Source organism: Salvelinus alpinus, chromosome 31, assembly GCF_045679555.1.
Source record: "Salvelinus alpinus chromosome 31, SLU_Salpinus.1, whole genome shotgun sequence".
Taxonomy (NCBI): domain Eukaryota; kingdom Metazoa; phylum Chordata; class Actinopteri; order Salmoniformes; family Salmonidae; genus Salvelinus; species Salvelinus alpinus.
The window spans coordinates 41,161,169-41,187,421 of record NC_092116.1 but is presented as its reverse complement, the minus strand read 5'-3'; the positions used below and the strand labels follow the sequence as shown (position 1 = coordinate 41,187,421).

The following is a 26,253-nucleotide window of genomic DNA, read 5'->3' as shown; positions in this document are numbered from 1 at the left end:
AACACTAGAGACCACCGACATATAGGTAACACTAGAGACCACCAACACTAGAGACCACCGACATATAGGTAACACTAGAGACCACCGACATATAGGTAACACTAGAGACCACCGACATATAGGAAACACTAGAGACCACCGACATATAGGTAACACTAGAGACCACCGACATATAGGTAACACTAGAGACCACCGACATATAGGTAACACTAGAGACCACCGACATATAGGTAACACTAGAGACCACCGACATATAGGAAACACTAGAGACCACCGACATATAGGTAACACTAGAGACCACCGACATATAGGTAACACTAGAGACCACCGACATATAGGTAACACTAGAGACCACCGACATATAGGTAACACTAGAGACCACCGACATATAGGTAACACTAGAGACCACCGACATATAGGTAACACTAGAGACCACCGACATATAGGTAACGCTAGAGACCACCGACACTAGAGACCACCGACATATAGGTAACACTAGAGACCACCGACATATAGGTAACACTAGAGACCACCGACATATAGGTAACACTAGAGACCACCGACATATAGGTAACACTAGAGACCACCAACACTAGAGACCACCGACATATAGGTAACACTAGAGACCACCGACATATAGGTAACACTAGAGACCACCGACATATAGGTAACACTAGAGACCACCGACATATAGGAAACACTAGAGACCACCGACATATAGGTAACACTAGAGACCACCGACATATAGGTAACACTAGAGACCACCTACATATAGGTAACACTAGAGACCACCGACATATAGGTAACACTAGAGACCACCGACATATAGGTAACACTAGAGACCACCGACATATAGGTAACACTAGAGACCACCGACATATAGGTAACACTAGAGACCACCGACATATAGGTAACACTAGAGACCACCGACACTAGAGACCACCAACATATAGGTAACACTAGAGACCACCGACATATAGGTAACACTAGAGACCACCGACATATAGGTAACACTAGAGACCACCGACATATAGGTAACACTAGAGACCACCGACATATAGGTAACACTAGAGACCACCGACACTAGAGACCACCAACATATAGGTAACACTAGAGACCACCGACATATAGGTAACACTAGAGACCACCGACATATAGGTAACACTAGAGACCACCGACATATAGGTAACACTAGAGACCACCGACATATAGGTAAGACTAGAGACCACCAACACTAGAGACCACCGACATATAGGTAACACTAGAGACCACCAACACTAGAGACCACCGACATATAGGTAAGACTAGAGACCACCGACATATAGGTAACACTAGAGACCACCGACATATAGGTAACACTAGAGACCACCGACATATAGGTAAGACTAGAGACCACCGACATATAGGAAACACTAGAGACCACCAACACTAGAGACCACCAACACTAGAGACCACCGACATATAGGTAACACTAGAGACCACCAACACTAGAGACCACCGACATATAGGTAACACTAGAGACCACCGACATATAGGTAACACTAGAGACCACCGACATATAGGAAACACTAGAGACCACCGACATATAGGTAACACTAGAGACCACCGACATAAACACTTTCCTAATATTTTGTGTACCCCCCACTCCCTATGCCCTCAGATTTGTAGGGTCAAGGACTCTCTCAGGGATGCTGGCCCATGTTGACTCCAATTGTTCACACTGTTGTGTCAAGTTGGCTGGATGTCCTTTTGGGCTGTGGACCATAGTTGATACACACGGGAAACTGTTGAGCGTGAAAAACCCAACAGAGTTGCAGTTATTGACAAACCGGTGTGCCTGGCACCTACTACCATACCCCGCTCAAAGGCACTTAAATATTTAGTCTTGCTCATTCACCCTCTGAACGGCACTCAAACACAATCCATGTCTCAATTGTCTCAAGGCTTAACAATCCTTCTTCAAAAACGTCTCCTCCCCTTCACCTACACTGATTGAAGTGGATTTAACAAAGGACATCAATAAGGGATCAACGATTTCACCTGGAATCACCTGGTCAGTGTGTCATGGAAAGAGCAGCTGTGAATGTTTCTTTGGGTTCATCTGATGCTAATCGCTGCATTTCAACACCGTCCAATATGACCCATGACCCAGTCTCTCTTTACAACAACACAACAGCAGATGCCCCCAGTCATCAAGCCAAGCCAGATAAGAGATCATTGTTACATGTGTTGAAGTGGTTGATAAGACTAAATTAGATCAAAGGTAATCAATAAATCAATATTGTGTTGCACCTTAAACCAATAGTTTAACACATCTAACAACTCTCTTAAAAAATAAAGTACAAAGACTTGTGATTTGTGTTTATTAAGTCCTCTATATCACATTTCAGCCAGACCGACCAGCCAGCCCCGAGTCACCTGCACGCCCGACCCCTACCAGTCTAACTCTCTCCCCGACCCCCACCAGTCTAGTCAATACCTCAACTCTCTCCCCGACCCCCACCAGTCTAGTCAATACCTCAACTCTCTCCCCGACCCCCACCAGTCTAGTCAATACCTCAACTCTCTCCCTGACCCCCACCAGTCTAGTCAATACCTCAACTCTCTCCCCGACCCCCACCAGTCTAGTCAATACCTCAACTCTCTCCCCGACCCCCACCAGTCTAGTCAATACCTCAACTCTCTCCCCGACCCCCACCAGTCTAGTCAATACCTCAACTCTCTCCCCGACCCCCACCAGTCTAGTCAATACCTCAACTCTCTCCCTGACCCCCACCAGTCTAGTCAATACCACAACTCTCTCCCTGACCCCTACCAGACTAGTCAATACCTCAACTCTCTCCCCGACCCCCACCAGTCTAGTCAATACCTCAACTCTCTCCCCGACCCCCACCAGTCTAGTCAATACCACAACTCTCTCCCTGACCCCCACCAGTCTAGTCAATACCACAACTCTCTCCCTGACCCCCACCAGACTAGTCAATACCTCAACTCTCTCCCTGACCCCCACCAGTCTAGTCAATACCTCAACTCTCTCCCCGACCCCCACCAGTCTAGTCAATACCACAACTCTCTCCCCGACCCCCACCAGTCTAGTCAATACCACATCTCTCTCCCCGACCCCCACCAGTCTAGTCAATACCTCAACTCTCTCCCTGACCCCCACCAGTCTAGTCAATACCACAACTCTCTCCCTGACCCCCACCAGACTAGTCAATACCTCAACTCTCTCCCTGACCCCACCAGTCTAACTCTCTCCCTGACCCCCACCAGTCTAGTCAATACCTCAACTCTCTCCCTGACCCCCACCAGTCTAGTCAATACCTCAACTCTCTCCCCGACCCCCACCAGTCTAGTCAATACCACAACTCTCTCCCTGACCCCCACCAGTCTAGTCAATACCTCAACTCTCTCCCTGACCCCCACCAGTCTAGTCAATACCTCAACTCTCTCCCTGACCCCCACCAGTCTAGTCAATACCACAACTCTCTCCCTGACCCCCACCAGTCTAGTCAATACCTCAACTCTCTCCCCGACCCCCACCAGTCTAGTCAATACCTCAACTCTCTCCCTGACCCCCACCAGTCTAGTCAATACCTCAACTCTCTCCCCGACCCCCACCAGTCTAGTCAATACCTCAACTCTCTCCCCGACCCCCACCAGTCTAGTCAATACCTCAACTCTCTCCCCGACCCCCACCAGTCTAGTCAATACCTCAACTCTCTCCCTGACACCCACCAGTCTAGTCAATACCTCAACTCTCTCCCCGACCCCCACCAGTCTAGTCAATACCACATCTCTCTCCCTGACCCCCACCAGTCTAGTCAATACCTCAACTCTCTCCCCGACCCCCACCAGTCTAGTCAATACCTCAACTCTCTCCCCGACCCCCACCAGTCTAGTCAATACCACAACTCTCTCCCCGACCCCCACCAGTCTAGTCAATACCTCAACTCTCTCCCTGACCCCCACCAGTCTAGTCAATACCACAACTCTCTCCCCGACCCCCACCAGTCTAGTCAATACCTCAACTCTCTCCCTGACCCCCACCAGTCTAGTCAATACCTCAACTCTCTCCCCGACCCCCACCAGTCTAGTCAATACCACAACTCTCTCCCCGACCCCCACCAGTCTAGTCAATACCTCAACTCTCTCTCTGACCCCCACCAGTCTAGTCAATACCTCAACTCTCTCCCCGACCCCCACCAGTCTAGTCAATACCTCAACTCTCTCCCCGACCCCCACCAGTCTAGTCAATACCACAACTCTCTCCCCGACCCCCACCAGTCTAGTCAATACCTCAACTCTCTCCCTGACCCCCACCAGTCTAGTCAATACCTCAAATCTCTCTCCTCATAGCCACCTCATATCGCTATCTGATCGATAAGGCTATAGCTGACCTGGCTGTGGCAGCTACTCGCTAGCTAATTCATTCACCTCGGTTATGAAACATTAGCGACCATTACATGTCAGTTACACTACTAGCTCAGCACTGGGAATAAACGCTAGTTGTCAACAACAAAAAATCCTGTTAAGTTAAAACCTCTTGGCGCACAGATCATTTTCGTAAACATCCGCTGAATTGCAGAGCGCCAAATTCCCCAAAAAATTACTAAAAATATTTAATTTCATGAAATCACAAGTGCAATATAGCAAAACAAAGCTTAGCTTGTTGTTAATCCACCTGTCGTGTCAGATTTTGAAAATATGCTTTACAGCGAAAGCAATCCAAGCGTTTGTGTGAGTTTATCGATCACTAGGCAAAACATTAAGAACACCTAGCAGCAATGTAGATTGGTCACGAAAGTCAGAAAAGCAATAAAATGTATCGCTTACCTTTGATGATCTTCGGATGTTTGCACTCACGAGACTCCCAGTTACACAATAAATGTTCCTTTTGTTCGATAAAGATTATTTTTATATCCAAAAACCTCTGTTTGGTTGGCGCGTTATGTTAATCAACAGGCTCGTGCAGGTAATCAACAGGCTCGTGCAGGTCATGAAGGGTAGACGAAAATTCCAAAGAGTATCCGTAAAGTTTGTAGAAACATGCCAAACGTTTTTATAATCAATCCTCGGTTGTTTTTAACATAAATATCGATAATATTTCAACCGGACGGTAAACTATTCAATACAAGAGAGAAAGAAAATGTCGAGCTATCACTGTGGCGCACATGAACTAATCGAAGGACATCTGGCTATCCACTGACGCGATGTGAAAGATCTCGCTCATTTTTTAGAATCAAAGCTTGAAACTGTCTAAAGACTGTTCACACCCTGTGGAAGCCATAGGAAAAGGAATCTGGTTGATATCCCTTTAAATGGAGGAAAGGCAGGCACTGGAACGGATTTTTCAAAATAAGAGGCACTTCCTGGTTGGATTTCCTCAGGTCTCGCCTGCAAAATCAGTTCTGTTATACTCACAGACAATATTTTGACAGTTTTGGAAACTTTAGAGTGTTTTCTATCCTAATCTGTCAATTATATGCATATTCTAGCATCTGGACCTGAGAAATAGACCGTTTACTTTGGGAACGTTATTTTTCCAAACATAAAAATAGTGCCCCCTAGCTTCAAGAGGTTAAACAACAGTTTCTTTCCCAGCTACATCAGTCAACTAAAGCCAGTTTCTGCTCCGTTTACTTTTACAACTCGGAGAAAGGGCGCAACACTGACAGCAGTTACCTCTGTTTGTCTCTCCCGTGCTGGTCCAGCAAGCCTTTCAGGAGCTCTTCCTTCACGCCGCCTGTCAGCCCGCTCTGTGGTGTCTACGCAGTCTTAAATCCAGCCGACTGAAACCTCCAAACAGCCTACTTGGACCAAAAGCACACTGATGCTGTTTTTTGGTATCACAGTGCAATGATAAAAATACTATTTCAGAATATGGAGGGGTCATGACCCCCCCATCCCCAGGGAAAGTTGCGCCCCTGATAATTTGTGCGCACACACACACACACACACACACACAGACACACCCCAGATCTACAGAAAGTAGTCAGAACTCTCTCTCGTTCTCCCTCCATCAGAGATCAGTCTAAACTCCAGGAACCCGTCAGCTGAGATCTCTATCGTCCCAGAATCCTCTCTGTCTGCTGACGTCCGTTCCCTACGTCCCACCTACTCCTTCTGCAATGGGTAGGACACTCAACTGTGTTAGAGATGTAGGTTTAATCACCATGGAAACCCGGTCTTCTAATCTCCATGTTAACCCTGACTTCCTGTCTCTAACAGGAAGGATCTCCTCAGCTATCCCCACGGCAACATCTGTGATATCATCGGCCTGGTGGTGTTTTCTGGTCGGCCTGAAAGAATCAGGAGCAAGGGTGGGTTACCATGGTGACGATGTTGATGATGGTCAGGGGCGGACATAGTCATTTGGAGGCCCCATGCAGAGGCCAGTCTGAGCCCCCCCCCCCCCTCCTCAAAAAATGTATTTGATTTTCTAGAAAAGACATTTCCTTCAATTCGCAAGTGGCTGAAACGATCTCACCGGAGAAAGCATCTGAGCAAGTGAAACCGCGCCTTTATGGCCAGACACATGCCTTCAGAAAGTATTCACACCCCTTGACTTTTTCTACATTTTGTTGTGTTACAGCCTGAATTTAAAATGGAATACATTTATAATTGTATAATGTATAAGAGATAAAAGTAACAAGTAGTTAAAGAGGAGCAGTAAAATAACAATATATACAGGGGGGTGGGGCTATGTACAGGGTATTACGGTACAGAGTCAATGTGGAGGCTATATACAGGGTGTTACGGTACAGAGTCAATGTGGAGGCTATATACAGGGGGTACCGGTACAGAGTCAATGTGGAGGCTATATACAGGGGGTACCGGTACAGAGTCAATGTGGAGGCTATATACAGGGGGTACCGGTACAGAGTCAATGTGGAGGCTATATACAGGGGGTACCGGTACAGAGTCAATGTGGAGGCTATATACAGGGTATTACGGTACAGAGTCAATGTGGAGGCTATATACAGGCTGTTACGGTACAGAGTCAATGTGGAGGCTATATACAGGGGGTACCGGTACAGAGTCAATGTGGAGGCTATATACAGGGTATTACGGTACAGAGTCAGTGTGGAGGCTATATACAGGGGGTACCGGTACAGAGTCAGTGTGGAGGCTATATACAGGGTATTATGGTACAGAGTCAATGTGGAGGCTATATACAGGGGGTTTCTGCACGAACCCTAGCATAGAATCATGAATCAGCGATATACAAATGGGCTTAATTATTTATTTACTAACTAACTTAATCAATCACAGAATTACATCAACACACACACAAATAGGTCATACATTGGTTACTACATGATACAAAGAAAAAGTCCCTAGCGGACGAAACCGATATGACGGATTGGTAGACAAAGGAAAGGGGGTTGGGACCGCTCAAGAGCGGGACACCCATAGCTGATAACTACACTCATAGAAATTGATAATACTTTGAATATGAACAACCGCACATTCGAAAAGAAATAGCAATTTACATATTTACGAGTGTATGTCTTGTGGTCTGTCTCTGTGGTCGCCGGTCCATCTGCTTGACAGAGTCAGTCGACAGAAAGTCTCGGGTTGTGTTCATAACGGATACGTCAGGCGTACCCAATGTTGTCGCATATGATTGATGTTTCGGCGGTTGCCGGTATTCTTGTCCTAGGCTTCGTACATTTCCAGCTACACACTGGTAGTTCGACGTCCTAAGATTAGTCTCAGAGTTTAACCATTTCCAGCCGTGTAGCCAATGCTCAACGCTGTCTGGTCTGGTCCTTTGTTAGAGTTGTAGCTTCCACTTCATATCTTCTGGTCTTAGAAATTCAACCATTTGCAACCTTAGCTTACACTGTGGTTTGCGTGGTCCAATGGCCTATAGAATTGTAGCCATTCCAACGTGGGGACTCCGTCCCGGCGTTCTCTGACTTAATGTAAATTTTGTCGGAAGTTAGGTTTTACACTCTGTGGTAGAAGGGGCGGTTCCATGATGCCTAATGTAATGTCTGGCCTCACGGGGGCGTGGCCACTGACTAGTTAACTTTTTTATATGAAGAACAATTCTCATTTAGAAGGCTAACATCACATTACATTACATCACATTACATCGTTTCACATTACATCACATTACATCGTATCACATCACATTACATCGTTTCACATCACATTACATCGTTTCACATCACATTACATCATTTCACATCGTTTCACATCACATAGCATCACATCACATAGCATCACATCACATAGCATCACATCACATAGCATCACATCACATAGCATCACATTACATCGTATCACATCACATAGCATCACATTACATTACATCGTATCACATCACATAGCATCACATCACATAGCATCACATCACATTACATCGTATCACATCACATAGCATCACATTACATCGTGTCACATCACATAGCATCACATTACATCACATAGCATCACATCGTTTCACAAATAGTTTCATATTACGTCATTTATCCAACATCTAGATGTGAATCTGATCATTGAAAACACAACCAGAGATACAGTAAGGGTCTCCTGTCTTTCATGAGGTCACCAATTGAAGTAACTTTGACAGGATTGTTCTTTAAATACCCACGGAACATTCCCACATTCTCAAAAATATAAATATTGTTTAATTATTCAAACGTTTGATGTCCAAGTGTCTCTCCGTGTTCCTCAGTTTACATTCCAATCTCGAACACCACAGAGCATAGAGGCAGCGTATTTTAACGACCATAAAACAACCGACTTCCCGCTCTCCCCCTCTACGAGAGCACGCTGTAGAGAGGACCCACTGTAACCTGATCCTTCAGATCATCACAGGAGAGTCATGACATTCCCCCTCTAGGAGAGAGAGCACGCTGTAGAGAGGACCCCCCTGTAACCTGATCCTTCAGATCATCACAGGAGAGTCATGACATTCCCCCTCTAGGAGAGAGAGCACGCTGTAGAGAGGACCCCCCTGTAACCTGATCCTTCAGATCATCACAGGAGAGTCATGACACTGGTGACGATGATGATATCTTCCTCTGCAGATGGACAGGGTAAAGAGCTGTTGGAGTATCGCTGGCTCCGATTGGAGGACGGGACTTCTGATCAACCAATCATGATAAAGCTCTTCTCAACGTCTCAACCAGAGACACACAACAAGATACTCCCACGTGAGATACTACACACACACGCACACACACACACACACACACACACGGACTCCTCCCCTCAACTCTCTCCCTCTTTCCCTCTCTCGGTCTCTCAATTCAATTCATGGGGCTTTATTGTCATGGGAAACATATGTTAACATTGCCAAAGCAAGTGAAGTAGATAACAAACAAAAGTGAAATAAACAAAAGTGAAATAAACAATAAAAATTAACAGTAAATATTACACTCACAGTTCCAAAAGAATAAAGACATTTCAAATGTCATATTATGTCTATATACAGTGTTGTAATGATGTACAAATGGTTAATGTACAAAAGGGAAAATAAATAAGCATAAATATGGGTTGTATTTACAATGGTGTTTGTTCTTCACTGGTTGACCTTTTCTTGAGGCAACAGGTCACAAATCTTGCTGCTGTGATGGAACACTGTGGTATTTCACCCAGTAGATACGGGAGTTTATCAAAATCGGGTTTTGTTTTCAAATTCTTTGTGGGTCTGTGTAATCTGAGGGAAATATGTGTCTCTAATATGGTAATACATTTTGGCAGGAGGTTAGGAAGTGCAGCTCAGTTTCCACCTCATTTTGTGGGCAGTGAGTACATAGCCTGTCTTCTCTTGAGAGCCATGTCTGCCTATGGCGGCTTGTTTCAATAGCAAGGTTATGCTCACTCAGTCTGTACATAGTCAAAGATTTTCTTAAATTTGGGTCAGTCATTGTCTGCTGCCTCAATTTGTATGATGGCAATTTGCATATACTCCAGAATGTTATGAAGAGGGATCAGATGAATTGCAATTAATTGCAAAGTCCCCCTTTGCCATGCAAATGAACTGAATCCCAAAAAAAAATTTCCACTGCATTTCAGCCCTGCTACAAAAGGACCAGCTGACATCATGTCAGTGATTCTCTCGTTAACACAGGTGTGAGTGTTGACGAGGACAAGGCTGGAGATCACTGTCATGCTGAGTGCGTTTGAATAACAGACTGGAAGCTTCAAAAGGAGGGTGGTGCTTGGAATCATTGTTCTTCCTCTGTCAACCATGGTTACCTGCAAGGAAACACGTGCCGTCATCATTGCTTTGCACAAAAAAGGCTTCACAGGCAAGGATATTGCTGCCAGAAAGATTGCACCTAAATCAACCATTTATCGGATCATCAAAAACTTCAAGGAGAGCGGTTCAATTGTTGTGAAGAAGGCTTCAGGGCGCCCAAGAAAGTCCAGCAAGCGCCAGGACCGTCTCCTAAAGTTGATTCAGCTGCGGGATCGGGGCACCACCAGTACAGAGCTTGCTCAGGAATGGCAGCAGGCAGGTGTGAGTGCATCTGCACGCACAGTGAGGCGAGGACTTTTGGAGGATGGCCTGGTGTCAAGAAGGGCAGCAAAGAAGCCACTTCTCTCCAGGAAAAACATCAGGAACAGACTGATATTCTGCAAAAGGTACAGGGATTGGACTGCTGAGGACTGGGGTAAAGTCATTTTCTCTGATTCCCCTTTCCGATTGTTTGGGGCATCCGGAAAAAAGCTTGTCCGGAGAAGACAAGGTGAGCGCTACCATCAGTCCTGTGTCATGCCAACAGTAAAGCATCCTGAGACCATTCATGTGTGGGGTTGCTTCTCAGCCAAGGGAGTGGGCTCACTCACCATTTTGCCTAAGAACACAGCCATGAATAAAGAATGGTACCAACACGTCCTCCGAGAGCAACTTCTACCAACCAACCAGGAACAGTTTGGTGACGAACTATGCCTTTTCCAGCATGATGGAGCACCTTGCCATAAGGCAAAAGTAAGTGGCTCGGGGGAACAAAACATCAATATTTTGGGTCCATGGTCAGGAAACACCCCAGACCTTAATCACATTGAGAACTTGTGGTCAATCCTCAAGAGGCGGGTGGACAAACAAAAACCCACAAATTCTGACAAACTCCAAGCATTGATTATGCAAGAATGGGCTGCCATCAGTCAGGATGCATTATTTGGTGTTTTACGTTATACACGGAGGAAATTTTTGCAGAATTCTGCATGCAGAGTCTCAATTTGGTGTTTGTCCCCTTTTGTGAATTATTGGTTGGTGAGTGGACCCCAGAGTGGACCCCAGACCTCACAACCATAATGGGTTCTGTAACTGATTATTTATCTGTCTCTCTGTGTCTCTCTGCGTCTCTCTGTGTCTCTGTCTCTCTGTGTCTTTTCTGTAGTATCTGTAGTGGTGTGTACCAGACTACAGATGGTCAGAGATTCATCCTGCTATTACCTCACCAACACTACCTACACACAGATCTACTGCACAGGTAACACGCACGCACGCACGCACAGGTCTACTGTACTGGTAACACACATTCCCTGCCAGTTCTTGATGCTGATTGGTTAACCTCTAGGTTCTGGCCACCACTCAGTGATGCCCTACAGGAAGCTCCGCCCAGTGCGTCAGTTTGTCCGATGGCTGCGAAGCGTGGATGACAGACAGGTGCTGAGCAGGGCTGTGGTTGGTGGATACTTCATCTACCCGCCCCCTCCCGTCTCCCTGGAAGCCTACATGAAGAACAGGAAAGGTATGTGTTTATAGGTTAACCAGGTTAGTTGACTGTGTTTATAGGTTAACCAGGTTAGTTGACTGTGTTTATAGGTGAACCAGGTTAGTTGACTGTGTTTATAGGTGAACCAGGTTAGTTGACTGTGTTTATAGGTTAACTAGGTTAGTTGACTGTGTTTATAGGTTAACCAGGTTAGTTGACTGTGTTTATAGGTGAACCAGGTTAGTTGACTGTGTTTATAGGTGAACCAGGTTAGTTGACTGTGTTTATAGGTTAACCAGGTTAGTTGACTGTGTTTATAGGTGAACCAGGTTAGTTGACTGTGTTTATAGGTGAACCAGGTTAGTTGACTGTGTTTATAGGTGAACCAGGTTAGTTGACTGTGTTTATAGGTTAACCAGGTTAGTTGACTGTGTTTATAGGTGAACCAGGTTAGTTGACTGTGTTTATAGGTTAACCAGGTTAGTTGACTGTGTTTATAGGTTAACCAGGTTAGTTGACTGTGTTTATAGGTGAACCAGGTTAGTTGACTGTGTTTATAGGTGAACCAGGTTAGTTGACTGTGTTTATAGGTGAACCAGGTTAGTTGACTGTGTTTATAGGTTAACTAGGTTAGTTGACTGTGTTTATAGGTTAACCAGGTTAGTTGACTGTGTTTATAGGTGAACCAGGTTAGTTGACTGTGTTTATAGGTGAACCAGGTTAGTTGACTGTGTTTACAGGTTAACCAGGTTAGTTGACTGTGTTTATAGGTTAACCAGGTTAGTTGACTGTGTTTATAGGTTAACCAGGTTAGTTGACTGTGTTTATAGGTTAACCAGGTTAGTTGACTGTGTTTATAGGTTAACCAGGTTAGTTGACTGTGTTTATAGGTTAACCAGGTTAGTTGACTGTGTTTATAGGTTAACCAGGTTAGTTGACTGTGTTTAAAGGTTAACCAGGTTAGTTGACTGTGTTTAAAGGTTAACCAGGTTAGTTGACTGTGTTTACAGGTTAACCAGGTTAGTTGACTGTGTTTACAGGTTAACCAGGTTAGTTGACTGTGTTTATAGGTTAACCAGGTTAGTTGACTGTGTTTATAGGTTAACCAGGGTAGTTGACTGTGTTTATAGGTTAACCAGGTTAGTTGACTGTGTTTATAGGTTAACCAGGTTAGTTGACTGTGTTTATAGGTTAACCAGGTTAGTTGACTGTGTTTATAGGTTAACCAGGTTAGTTGACTGTGTTTATAGGTTAACCAGGTTAGTTGACTGTGTTTATAGGTTAACCAGGTTAGTTGACTGTGTTTATAGGTTAACCAGGTTAGTTGACTGTGTTTATAGGTTAACCAGGTTAGTTGACTGTGTTTATAGGTTAACCAGGTTAGTTGACTGTGTTTATAGGTTAACCAGGTTAGTTGACTGTGTTTATAGGTTAACCAGGTTAGTTGACTGTGTTTATAGGTTAACCAGGTTAGTTGACTGTGTTTTATAGGTTAACCAGGTTAGTTGACTGTGTTTTATAGGTTAACCAGGTTAGTTGACTGTGTTTAAAGGTTAACCAGGTTAGTTGACTGTGTTTATAGGTTAACCAGGTTAGTTGACTGTGTTTATAGGTTAACCAGGTTAGTTGACTGTGTTTATAGGTGAACCAGGTTAGTTGACTGTGTTTATAGGTTAACCAGGTTAGTTGACTGTGTTTAAAGGTTAACCAGGTTAGTTGACTGTGTTTATAGGTTAACCAGGTTAGTTGACTGTGTTTATAGGTGAACCAGGTTAGTTGACTGTGTTTATAGGTGAACCAGGTTAGTTGACTGTGTTTATAGGTTAACCAGGTTAGTTGACTGTGTTTATAGGTTAACCAGGTTAGTTGACTGTGTTTATAGGTTAACCAGGTTAGTTGACTGTGTTTATAGGTTAACCAGGTTAGTTGACTGTGTTTATAGGTTAACCAGGTTAGTTGACTGTGTTTATAGGTTAACCAGGTTAGTTGACTGTGTTTATAGGTTAACCAGGTTAGTTGACTGTGTTTATAGGTTAACCAGGTTAGTTGACTGTGTTTATAGGTGAACCAGGTTAGTTGACTGTGTTTATAGGTGAACCAGGTTAGTTGACTGTGTTTATAGGTTAACTAGGTTAGTTGACTGTGTTTATAGGTTAACCAGGTTAGTTGACTGTGTTTATAGGTGAACCAGGTTAGTTGACTGTGTTTATAGGTGAACCAGGTTAGTTGACTGTGTTTATAGGTGAACCAGGTTAGTTGACTGTGTTTATAGGTTAACCAGGTTAGTTGACTGTGGAAATAAAGAACAGGAAAGGTATGACTGTGTTTATAGGTTGTTGAGGATCAGTGTGGCAGATATGTTGTTACCTACCCTCACCACCTGGGGGCGACCCATCAGGAAGTCCAGGATCCAGTTGCAGAGGGAGGTGTTTAGTCCCAGGGTCTTTAGCTTAGTGATGAGCTTTGAGGGCACTATGGTGTTGAACGCTGAGCTGTAGTCAATGAACAGCATTCTCACATACAGTTGCAAGAAAAAGTATATGAACCCTTGGATTTAATAACTGGTTGACCCTCCTTTGGCAGCAATAACCTCAACCAAATGTTTTCTGTAGTTGTGGATCAGACCTACACAACGGTCAGGAGGAATTCTGGACCGTTCCTCTTTACAAAACTGTTTCAGTTCAGCAATATTCTTGGGATGTCTGGTGTGAACCGCTCTCTTGAGGTCATGCCACAGCATCTCAATCGGGTTGAGGTCAGGACTCTGACTGGGCCACTCCAGAAGGCGTATTTTCTTCTGTTGAAGCCATTCTGTTGTTGTCCTGTTGCATCACCCAACTTCTGTTGAGCTTCAATTGGCGGACAGATAGCCTTACATTCTCCTGCAAAATGTCTTGAAAAACTTGGGAATTCATTTTTCCCGTCGATGATAGCAAGCTGTCCAGACCCTGAGGCAGCAAAGCAGCCCCAAACCATGATGCTCCCTCCACCAGACTTTACAGTTGGGATGAGGTTTTGATGTTGGTGTGCTGTGGCTTTTATTCTCCACACATAGTGTTGTGTTTTTGTTCCAAACAACTCAACTGTAGTTTCATCTGTCCTCATAATATTTTGCCAGAAGCGCTGTGGAACATCCAGGTGCTCTTTTGCGAACTTCAGACAACAGCAATGCTTTTTTTTGACAGCAGTGGCTTCTTCCGTGGTGTCCTCCCATGAACACCATTCTTGTTTAGTGTTTTACGTATCGTAGACTCGTCAACAGAGATGTTAGCTTGTTCCAGAGATTTCTGTAAGTCTTTAGCTGACACTCTAGGATTCTTCTTAACCTCATTGAGCATTCTGCACTGTGCTCTTGCAGTCGTCTTTGCAGGACGGCCACTCGAGATGATGGTGTTTATGTGATCCATGACCAGCCTTTCAAAGCACTTCATGGCTACCAACATGAGTGCTATGGTTACCCGAACTATTTGCATTGTGTGTCTCCCCCCAACCCCTCTTTTACGCTGCTGCTACTCTTTGTTCATCGTATATGAAGAGTCACTTTAACTATACATCCATGTACATAGTACCTCAATTGGCCCGACCAACCAGTGCCCCCACACATTGGCTAACTGGGCTATCTGCATTGTGTCCCGCCACCCGCCAACCCCTCTTTTACGCTGCTGCTACTCTCTGTTCATCATATCTGCATAGTCACTTTAACCATATCTACATGTACATACTACCTCAATCAGCCTGACTAACCGGTGTCTGTATGTAGCCTCGCTACTGTTATTTTCAAATGTCTTGTTACTGTTGTTTTATTTCTTTACTTACCCACACACACACCTATTGTGACAGCTTTGAACACGTTTATATTTTTGTTCAGTTTGCTCTTCTGTGTGTGTGTGTGTGTGTGTGTGTGTGTGTGTGTGTGTGTGTGTGTGTGTGTGTGTGTGTAGGTGAACTAGGCCTGCTGAGAGGGGCGGAGCTAAAGTGGGAGGCGGAGCGACTTCAGTACAGAGAGAGACGTAGCTTCTGTATCCAGGCAACCATCACCATGGTTACTCACTGCCATAGAGGAAAGGTAACTAACACACACACACACACACACACACACTCACATTACTACAGTATAGGGAAGGGTTAGCTCACCAGCTTGTTACCTCTGGTTGGTTCAGCCATTCCTACAGTATAGGGAAGGGTTAGCTCACCAGCTTGTTACCTCTGGTTGGTTCAGCCATTCCTACAGTATAGGGAAGGGTTAGGGTTAGCTCACCAGCTTGTTACCTCTGGTTGGTTCAGCCATTCCTACAGTATAGGGAAGGGTTAGGGTTAGCTCACCAGCTTGTTACCTCTGGTTGGTTCAGCCATTCCTACAGTATAGGGAAGGGTTAGCTCACCAGCTTGTTACCTCTGGTTGGTTCAGCCATTCCTACAGTATAGGGAAGGGTTAGGGTTAGCTCACCAGCTTGTTACCTCTGGTTGGTTCAGCCATTCCTACAGTATAGGGAAGGGTTAGCTCACCAGCTTGTTACCTCTGGTTGGTTCAGCCATTCCTACAGTATAGGGAAGGGTTAGCTCACCAGCTTGTTACCTCTGGTTGGTTCAGCCATTCCTACAGTATAGGGTTAGGGTTAGCTCACCAGCTTGTTACCTCTGGTTGGTTCAGCCATTCCTACAGTATAGGGTTAGGGTTAGCTCACCAGCTTGTTACCTCTGGTTGGTTCAGCCATTCCTACAGTATAGGGAAGGGTTAGCTCACCAGCTTGTTACCTCTGGTTGGTTCAGCCATTCCTACAGTATAGGGAAGGGTTAGGGTTAGCTCACCAGCTTGTTACCTCTGGTTGGTTCAGCCATTCCTACAGTATAGGGAAGGGTTAGGGTTAGCTCACCAGCTTGTTACCTGTGGTTGGTTCAGCCATTCCTACAGTATAGGGAAGGGTTAGGGTTAGCTCACCAGGTTGTTACCTCTGGTTGGTTCAGCCATTCCTACAGTAACATAGACTATCATTCTGTATCCTTTAGGAGGACCCGTGTCTAGTGTGGACAGACAGACCTGCTGCTTTCTCCCCCCGTATCTCTCCCTCCTCTCCTCGTCTCCCCCAGTTCTCTCCTCGTGTGTCTCCCTCCTCTCCTCGTCTCCCCCCCGTATCTCCTCGTGTGTCACCCTCCTCTCCTCGTGTGTTTCCCTCCTCTCCTCGTGTGTCTCCCTCCTCTCCTCGTGTGTCTCCCTCCTCTCCTCGTGTGTCTCCCTCCTCTCCTCGTGTGTCTCCCTCCTCTCCTCGTGTGTCTCCCTCCTCTCCTCGTCTCCCCCCCTCCTCTCCTCGTCTCCCCCCCTCCTCTCCTCGTGTGTCACCCTCCTCTCCTCGTGTGTCTCCCTCCTCTCCTCGTGTGTCTCCCTCCTCTCTAAGCTCGTCGGTCAAATTGAGTCCCAGGCTTCTGATGCTGAGAGCGGGGTAAGACGCACACTGCTGTATAGAGTAATGGGGTTGGTTGTTATTATGTATATATTATTACACTGCTGTATAGAGTAATGGAGTTGGTTGTTATTATGTATATATTATTACACTGCTGTATAGAGTAATGGGGTTGGTTGTTATTATGTATATATTATTACACTGCTGTATAGAGTAATGGGGTTGGTTGTTATTATGTATATATTATTACACTGCTGTATAGAGTAATGGGGTTGGTTGTTATTATGTATATATTATTACCCTGCTGTATAGAGTAATGGGGTTGGTTGTTATTATGTATATATTATCACACTGCTGTATAGAGTAATGGGGTTGGTTGTTATTATGTATATATTATTACACTGCTGTATAGAGTAATGGGGTTGGTTGTTATCACACTGCTGTATAGAGTAATGGGGTTGGTTGTTATTATGTATATATTATTACACTGCTGTATAGAGTAATGGGGTTGGTTGTTATCACACTGCTGTATAGAGTAATGGGGTTGGTTGTTATCACACTGCTGTATAGAGTAATGGGGTTGGTTGTTATTATGTATATATTATTACACTGCTGTATAGAGTAATGGGGTTGGTTGTTATCACACTGCTGTATAGAGTAATGGGGTTGGTTGTTATTATGTATATATTATTACACTGCTGTATAGAGTAATGGGGTTGGTTGTTATCACACTGCTGTATAGAGTAATGGGGTTGGTTGTTATTATGTATATATTATTACACTGCTGTATAGAGTAATGGGGATGGTTGTTATTATGTATATATTATTACACTGCTGTATAGAGTAATGTGGTTGGTTGTTATTATGTATATATTATTACACTGCTGTATAGAGTAATGGGGTTGGTTGTTATTATGTATATATTATTACACTGCTGTATAGAGTAATGGGGATGGTTGTTATTATGTATATATTATTACACTGCTGTATAGAGTAATGGGGTTGGTTGTTATTATGTATATATTATTACACTGCTGTATAGAGTAATGGGGTTGGTTGTTATTATGTATATATTATCACACTGCTGTATAGAGTAATGGGGTTGGTTGTTATTATGTATATATTATTACACTGCTGTATAGAGTAATGGGGTTGGTTGTTATCACACTGCTGTATAGAGTAATGGGGTTGGTTGTTATCACACTGCTGTATAGAGTAATGGGGTTGGTTGTTATCACACTGCTGTATAGAGTAATGGGGTTGGTTGTTATTATGTATATATTATTACACTGCTGTATAGAGTAATGGGGATGGTTGTTATTATGTATATATTATTACACTGCTGTATAGAGTAATGTGGTTGGTTGTTATTATGTATATATTATTACACTGCTGTATAGAGTAATGGGGTTGGTTGTTATTATGTATATATTATTACACTGCTGTATAGAGTAATGGGGATGGTTGTTATTATGTATATATTATTACACTGCTGTATAGAGTAATGGGGTTGGTTGTTATTATGTATATATTATTACACTGCTGTATAGAGTAATGGGGTTGGTTGTTATTATGTATATATTATTACACTGCTGTATAGAGTAATGGGGTTGGTTGTTATTACACTGCTGTATAGAGTAATGGGGTTGGTTGTTATTATGTATATATTATTACACTGCTGTATAGAGTAATGGGGATGGTTGTTATTGTGTATATATTATTGTGTTGTAGGTTAGGTGTTATTGTGTATATATTATTGTGTTGTAGGTTAGGTGTTATTGTGTATATATTATTGTGTTGTAGGTTAGGTGTTATTGTGTATATATTATTGTGTTGTAGGTTAGGTATTATTGTGTATATATTATTGTGTTGTAGGTTAGGTATTATTGTGTATATATTATTGTGTTGTAGGTTAGGTATTATTGTGTATATATTATTGTGTTGTAGGTTAGGTATTATTATGTATATATTATTGTGTTGTAGGTTAGGTGTTATTGTGTATATATTATTGTGTTGTAGGTTAGGTGTTATTGTGTATATATTATTGTGTTGTAGGTTAGGTGTTATTGTGTATATATTATTGTGTTGTAGGTTAGGTGTTATTGTGTATATATTATTGTGTTGTAGGTTAGGTATTATTGTGTATATATTATTGTGTTGTAGGTTAGGTATTATTGTGTATATATTATTGTGTTGTAGGTTAGGTGTTATTGTGTATATATTATTGTGTTGTAGGTTAGGTGTTATTGTGTATATATTATTGTGTTGTAGGTTAGGTGTTATTGTGTATATATTATTGTGTTGTAGGTTAGGTATTATTGTGTATATATTATTGTGTTGTAGGTTAGGTGTTATTGTGTATATATTATTGTGTTGTAGGTTAGGTGTTATTGTGTATATATTATTGTGTTGTAGGTTAGGTATTATTGTGTATATATTATTGTGTTGTAGGTTAGGTGTTATTATGTATATATTATTGTGTTGTAGGTTAGGTATTATTGTGTATATATTATTGTGTTGTAGGTTAGGTGTTATTGTGTATATATTATTGTGTTGTAGGTTAGGTGTTATTGTGTATATATTATTGTGTTGTAGGTTAGGTGTTATTATGTATATATTATTGTGTTGTAGGTTAGGTGTTATTGTGTATATATTATTGTGTTGTAGGTTAGGTGTTATTGTGTATATATTATTGTGTTGTAGGTTAGGTGTTATTGTGTATATATTATTGTGTTGTAGGTTAGGTATTATTGTGTATATATTATTGTGTTGTAGGTTAGGTGTTATTGTGTTGTAGGTTAGGTGTTATTATGTATATATTATTGTGTTGTAGGTTAGGTGTTATTATGTATATATTATTGTGTGTTGTAGGTTAGGTGTTATTGTGTATATATTATTGTGTTGTAGGTTAGGTGTTATTGTGTATATATTATTGTGTTGTAGGTTAGGTGTTATTGTGTATATATTATTGTGTTGTAGGTTAGGTGTTATTGTGTATATATTATTGTGTTGTAGGTTAGGTGTTATTGTGTATATATTATTGTGTTGTAGGTTAGGTGTTATTGTGTATATATTATTGTGTTGTAGGTTAGGTGGTATTGTGTATATATTATTGTGTTGTAGGTTAGGTGGTATTGTGTATATATTATTGTGTTGTAGGTTAGGTGTTATTGTGTATATATTATTGTGTTGTAGGTTAGGTGTTATTGTGTATATATTATTGTGTTGTAGGTTAGGTATTATTGTGTATATATTATTGTGTTGTAGGTTAGGTGTTATTGTGTATATATTATTGTGTTGTAGGTTAGGTGTTATTATGTATATATTATTGTGTTGTAGGTTAGGTGTTATTGTGTATATATTATTGTGTTGTAGGTTAGGTGTTATTGTGTATATATTATTGTGTTGTAGGTTAGGACTCAGCAACGGTAAATCCCCAAAGAGAAAACTTTTCAGCAGTGCTGGACCCCCCAGGAAGAGGTGTGTGTATATATAGTGTGTGCATATATCTCTATATGTATATATAGTGTGTGTGAATATATATAATATATTGTGTGTGTGTGTATATATATATATATTGTGTGTGTGTGTGTGTGTATTTATAATATATTGTGTGTGAATATATATAATATATTGTGTGTGTGTGTATATAATATATATTGTGTGTGTTTGTATATATATATATATAATATATATTGTGTGTGTGTATGTGTGTGTGTATATATATAATATATTGTGTGTGTGTATATATATAATATATTGTGTGTGTATTTGTATATATATATATATATATATATATAATATTTATTGTGTGTGTGTATATATATGTGTATATTGTGTGTGTGTGTGTGTGTGTGTATATATATAATATATTGTGTGTGTGTGTATATAATGTGTGAATATACACTACCGTTCAAAAGTTTGGGGTCACTGTTTTTTAAAGAAAAGCAACAACAACAAAAAGTCCATTAAAATTAAATTAAATTGATCAGAATACAGTGTAAATGACTATTGTAGCTGGAAACGGCAGATTTTTTTAATGGAATATTGTAATGAACACGAGGGAAGACAGAGCTGGTTTCAAGTGCAGGGCGCAGCAGGTTTTTATTGTGAAGGACCACAGGAGGAGCAGGTATCTGGGTCCAGGGGCAGGCAGAAGGTCATACACAGGAGGAGGCAGGTAGCTAGGTCCAGGGGCAGGCAGAAGGTCATACACAGGAGGAGGCAGGTAGCTGGGTCCAGGGGCAGGCAGAAGGTCATACACAGGAGGAGGCAGGTAGCTGGGTCCATAGGGCAGGCAGAAGGTCATACACAGGAGGAGGCAGGTAGCTGGGTCCAGGGGCAGGCAGAAGGTCACACACAGGAGGAGGCAGGTAGCTGGGTCCAGGGGCAGGCAGAAGGTCATATACAGGAGGAGGCAGGTATCTGGGTCCAGGGGCAGGCAGAAGGTCATACACAGGAGGAGGCAGGTAGCTGGGTCCAGGGGCAGGCAGAAGGTTATACACAGGAGGAGGCAGGTAGCTGGGTCCAGGGGCAGGCAGAAGGTCATACACAGGAGGAGGGAGGTAGCTGGGTCCAGGGGCAGGCAGAAGGTCATACACAGGAGGAGGCAGGTAGCTGGGTCCAGGGGCAGGCAGAAGGTCTGGGGGTCCAACAAGGCAACAGTACAGGCAGGGAAAAGGCTAGTAACGTAGTCCAGGAGATCAGGCAATAGGTAGATAACAGGAAATCCAATAGGCTAAAGTACAGGCAGGGAATAGGCGTCGTTGGTGAGGCGGGCAAAAACTATCATACACGGGAGGATTAAATCACGGAAGAACCAGAGCTCTGAAAGAAGTGTGTCACAAAACAAACAATACCTCACAGTGATGGGGTGCAAAGACCTGAACTAAATAGTGTGTGATAACAACATACAGGTGAGTGAACAGGTGATTAGAATTCAGGTGATTGGGATCTGGAGAGTGAGCTGCGTTCAGGGGATCTACGTGTTTGAGAGTGTGAACTGGAAGCAGACGTTACAAATATCTACGTAGGCGTACAGAGGCCCATTATCAGCAACCATCACTCCTGAGTTCCAATGGCACGTTGTGTTGGCTAATCCAAGTTTATAATTTTAAAAGGCGAATTGATCATTTTGCAATTATGTTAGCACAGCTGAAACTGTTGTTTTGATTAAAGAAGTAATAAAACTGTCCTTCTTTAGACTAGTTGAGTATCTGGAGCATCAGCATTTGTGGGTTCGATTACAGGCTCAAAATGGCCAGAAACAAAGACCTTTCTTCTGAAACTAGTTAGTCTATTCTTATTCTGAGAAATGAAGGCTATTCCATGCGAGAAATTGCCAAGACAGTGAAGATCTTGTACAACGATGTGTAATACTCCCTTCACAGAACAGAGCAAACTGTCTCTAACCAGAATAGAAAGAGGAGTGGGAGGCCCCGGTGCACAACTGAGCAAGAGGACAAGTACATTAGAGTGTCTAGTTTGAGAAACAGACGCCTCACAAGTCCTCAACTGGCAGCTTCATTAAATAGTACCCGCAAAACACCAGTCTCAACGTCAACAGTGAAGAGGCGACTCCGGGATGCTGGCCTTTAAACAGTGCATTCGGAAAGTATTCAGACCACTTGACTTTTTCCACATTTTGTTACGTTACAGCCTTATTCTAAAATGGATTAAATTGTTTTTGTTCCTCATCAATCTACACACAATACCCCAGAATGACATCACAATACCCCAGAATGACATCACAATACCCCAGAATGACATCACAATACCCCAGAATGACATCACAATACCCCAGAATGACATCACAATAACCCAGAATGACATCACAATACCCCAGAATGACATCACAATAACCCAGAATGACATCACAATACCCCAGAATGACATCACAATACCCCAGAATGACATCACAATACCCCAGAATGACATCACAATACCCCAGAATGACATCACAATACCCCAGAATGACATCACAATAACCCAGAATGACATCACAATACCCCAGAATGACAAAATAAAAACAAATACCGTATTTACATAAGTATTCAGACCCTTTACTATGAGACTCGAAATTGAGTTCCTACTGATCATCCTTGAGATGTTTCTACAACTTGATTGGAGTCCACCTGTGGTAAAATCAATTGATTGAACATAATTTGGAAAGGCACACACCTGTCTATATAAGGTCCCACAGTTGACAGAGCATGTCAGAGCAAAAACCAAGCCATGAGGTCGAAGGAATTGTCCGCAGAGCTCCGAGACAGGATTGAGTCGAGGCACAGATCTGGAGAAGGGCACCAAAACATTTCTGCAGCATTGAAGGTCCCCAAGAACACAGTGGCCTCCATCATTCTTAAATGGAAGAAGTTTGGAACCACCTAGACTCTTCCTAGTTGGCCGACCGGCCAAACTGAGCAACCGGGGGAGAAGAGAAGGGGCTTGGTCTGAGCAAGAACCCTTGCTCCAGAGTTCCTCTGTGGAGATGGGAGAACCTTCCAGAAGGACAACCATCCAGAATGCCAAGTGTCACGTCTGGAGGAAACCTGACACCATCCCTACAGTGAAGCATGGTGGTGGCAGCATTATGCTTTGGGGATATTTTTAAGCAGCAGGGACTGGAAGACTAGTCAGGATCGAGGGAAAGATGAACGGAGCAATTTACAGAGAGACCCTTGATAAAAACCTGCTCCAGAGCGCTCAGGACCTCAGACTGGGGTGAAGGTTCACCTTCCAACAGGACAACGAACCCAAGCACATTGCCCAGCCAGAGTCCGGACTTGAACCCGATCAAACATCTCTGGAGAGACCTGAAAATAGCTGTGCAACGACACTCCCCATCCAACCTGACAGAGCTTGAGAGGATCTGCAGAGAAGAATGGGAGAAACTCCCCAAATGCAGGTGTGCCAAGGTTGTAGCGTCATACCCAAGAAGACTGGAGGCTGTAATCGCTGCCAAAGGTGCTTCAACAAAGCACGTGTCACGTGATGTATTTTTGTCTCTACCTTCTTGCCCTTTGTGCTGTTGTCTGTGCCCAATAATGTTTGTACCATGTTGTTCTTGCTACCATGCTGTGTTGCTACCATGATGTGTTGTCATGTGTTGCTGCCATGCAGTGTTGTCATGTGTTGCTACCATGCTGTGTTGTCATGTGTTGCTACCATGCTGTGTTGCTACCATGCTGTGTTGTCATGTTTTCCTGCCATGCTGTGTTGTCATGTGTTGTTACCATGCTGTGTTGTCATGTGTTGCTACCATGCTGTGTTGTCATGTGTTGCTACCATGCTGTGTTGTCATGTGATTCTACCATGCTGTGTTGTCACGTGTTGCTACCATGCTGTGTTGTCACGTGTTGCTACCATCCTGTGTTGTCACGTGTTTCTACCATGCTGTGTTGTCATGTGTTGCTCCCATGCTGTGTTGTCACGTGTTGCTACCATGCTGTGTTGTCATGTGTTGCTACCATGCTGTGTTGTCACGTGTTGCTACCATGCTGTGTTGTCATGTTGTGTTGCTGCCATGCTGTGTTGTCATGTGTTGCTACCATGGTGTGTTGTCATGTGATGCTACCATGCTGTGTTGTCATGTGATGCTACCATGCTATATTGTCACGTGTTGCTACCATGCTGTGTTGTCACGTGTTGCTACCATGCTGTGTTGTCACGTGTTGCTACCATGCTGTGTTGTCATGTGTTCCTGCCATGCTGTGTTGTCATGTGTTGTTACCATGCTGTGTTGTCATGTGTTTCTACCATGCTGTGTTGTCATGTGTTGCTACCATGCTGTGTTGTCATGTGATGCTACCATGCTGTGTTGTCATGTGATGCTACCATGCTGTGTTGTCATGTGTTGCTACCATGCTGTGTTGTCATGTGTTGCTACCATGCTGTGTTGTCATGTGATGCTACCATGCTGTGTTGTCACGTGTTGCTACCATGCTGTGTTGTCACGTGTTGCTACCATGCTGTGTTGTCACGTGTTGCTACCATGCTGTGTTGTCATGTATTGCTGCAATGCTGTGTTGTCATGTTGTGTTGCTACCATGCTGTGTTGTCATGTGTTGCTGCCATGCTGTGTTGTCGTCTTAGGACTCTCTTTATGTAGTTATTGTGATGTGTGTTTTGTCCTATATTTTTTATTTTTTTTAGTTTTAATCCCAGCCCCTGTCCACATAGGTCTTCTGCCTTTTGGTAGGCCGTCATTGTAAATAAGAATTTGTTCTTAACTGACTTGCCTAGTTAAATAAAGGTTAAAAAAAAAAATATGTAAATGTGATGTTTCAGTTTATTTTAAATACATTTGCAAACATTTCTAAAAAACAGTTTTTGCTTTTTGGGGTATTGTGATGTCATTCTGGGGTATTGTGATGTCATTCTGGGGTATTGTGATGTCATTCTGGGGTATTGTGATGTCATTCTGGGGTATTGTGATGTCATTCTGGGGTATTGTGATGTCATTCTGGGGTATTGTGATGTCATTCTGGGGTATTGTGATGTCATTCTGGGGTATTGTGATGTCATTCTGGGGTATTGTGTGTAGATTGATGAGGGAAAACATTTATTGAATCAGTTTTAGAATAAGGCTGTAACCTAGCAACATGTGGAACAAGTCAAGGGCTCTGAATACTTTCCTAATGCACTGCGTGTGTGTGTGCGTGTGTGTGTGCGTGTGTGTGTGTGTGTGTGTGTGTGTGTGTGTGTGTGTGTGTGTGTGTGTGTGTGTGTGTGTGTGTGTGTGTGTGTGTGTGTGTGTCTCACCTGTTCTCTGTTTTCTGCAGACTGACTCTGGGGACCCATCCAGAGGAGGAGCCCGACACAGGTCAGACTGATTTAGAGGAACCCTGTAGTAATGTACCAATGCTGTAGTAACGTTGTAGTAACGTTGTAGTAGTAACATCTCTCTGCCAGAGGGCAGTCTGTAGTAACGTTGTAGTAGTAACATCGCTCTGTCAGGGGGCAGTCTGTAGTAACGTTGTAGTAGTAACATCTCTCTGTCAGGGGGCAGTCTGTAGTAACGTTGTAGTAGTAACATCTCTCTGTCAGAGGGCAGTCTGTAGTAACGTTGTAGTAGTAACATCTCTCTGTCAGGGGGCAGTCTGTAGTAACGTTGTAGTAGTAACATCTCTCTGTCAGAGGGCAGTCTGTGGGAAGCCTCCATGGAGTTC

General features: G+C 43.1%; 1 protein-coding gene across 1 annotated transcript in view; it reads left to right on the top strand.

The window, feature by feature from the left end:
• LOC139561746 (RPA-related protein RADX) overlaps nt 1-26,253 on the top strand; it is a 50,016-nt gene that overhangs the window by 20,597 nt on the left and 3,166 nt on the right. The window contains exons 5-14 of the mRNA XM_071379017.1: nt 6,027-6,135; nt 6,232-6,323; nt 9,045-9,170; nt 11,367-11,459; nt 11,547-11,720; nt 15,626-15,750; nt 16,692-17,122; nt 20,495-20,563; nt 25,867-25,907; nt 26,222-26,253. The exon at nt 26,222-26,253 is cut by the window's right edge and continues 286 nt beyond it. Of these exons, the coding sequence (XP_071235118.1) occupies nt 6,027-6,135; nt 6,232-6,323; nt 9,045-9,170; nt 11,367-11,459; nt 11,547-11,720; nt 15,626-15,750; nt 16,692-17,122; nt 20,495-20,563; nt 25,867-25,907; nt 26,222-26,253 (1,292 nt within the window). The remainder of the gene's footprint in view (nt 1-6,026; nt 6,136-6,231; nt 6,324-9,044; nt 9,171-11,366; nt 11,460-11,546; nt 11,721-15,625; nt 15,751-16,691; nt 17,123-20,494; nt 20,564-25,866; nt 25,908-26,221) is intronic.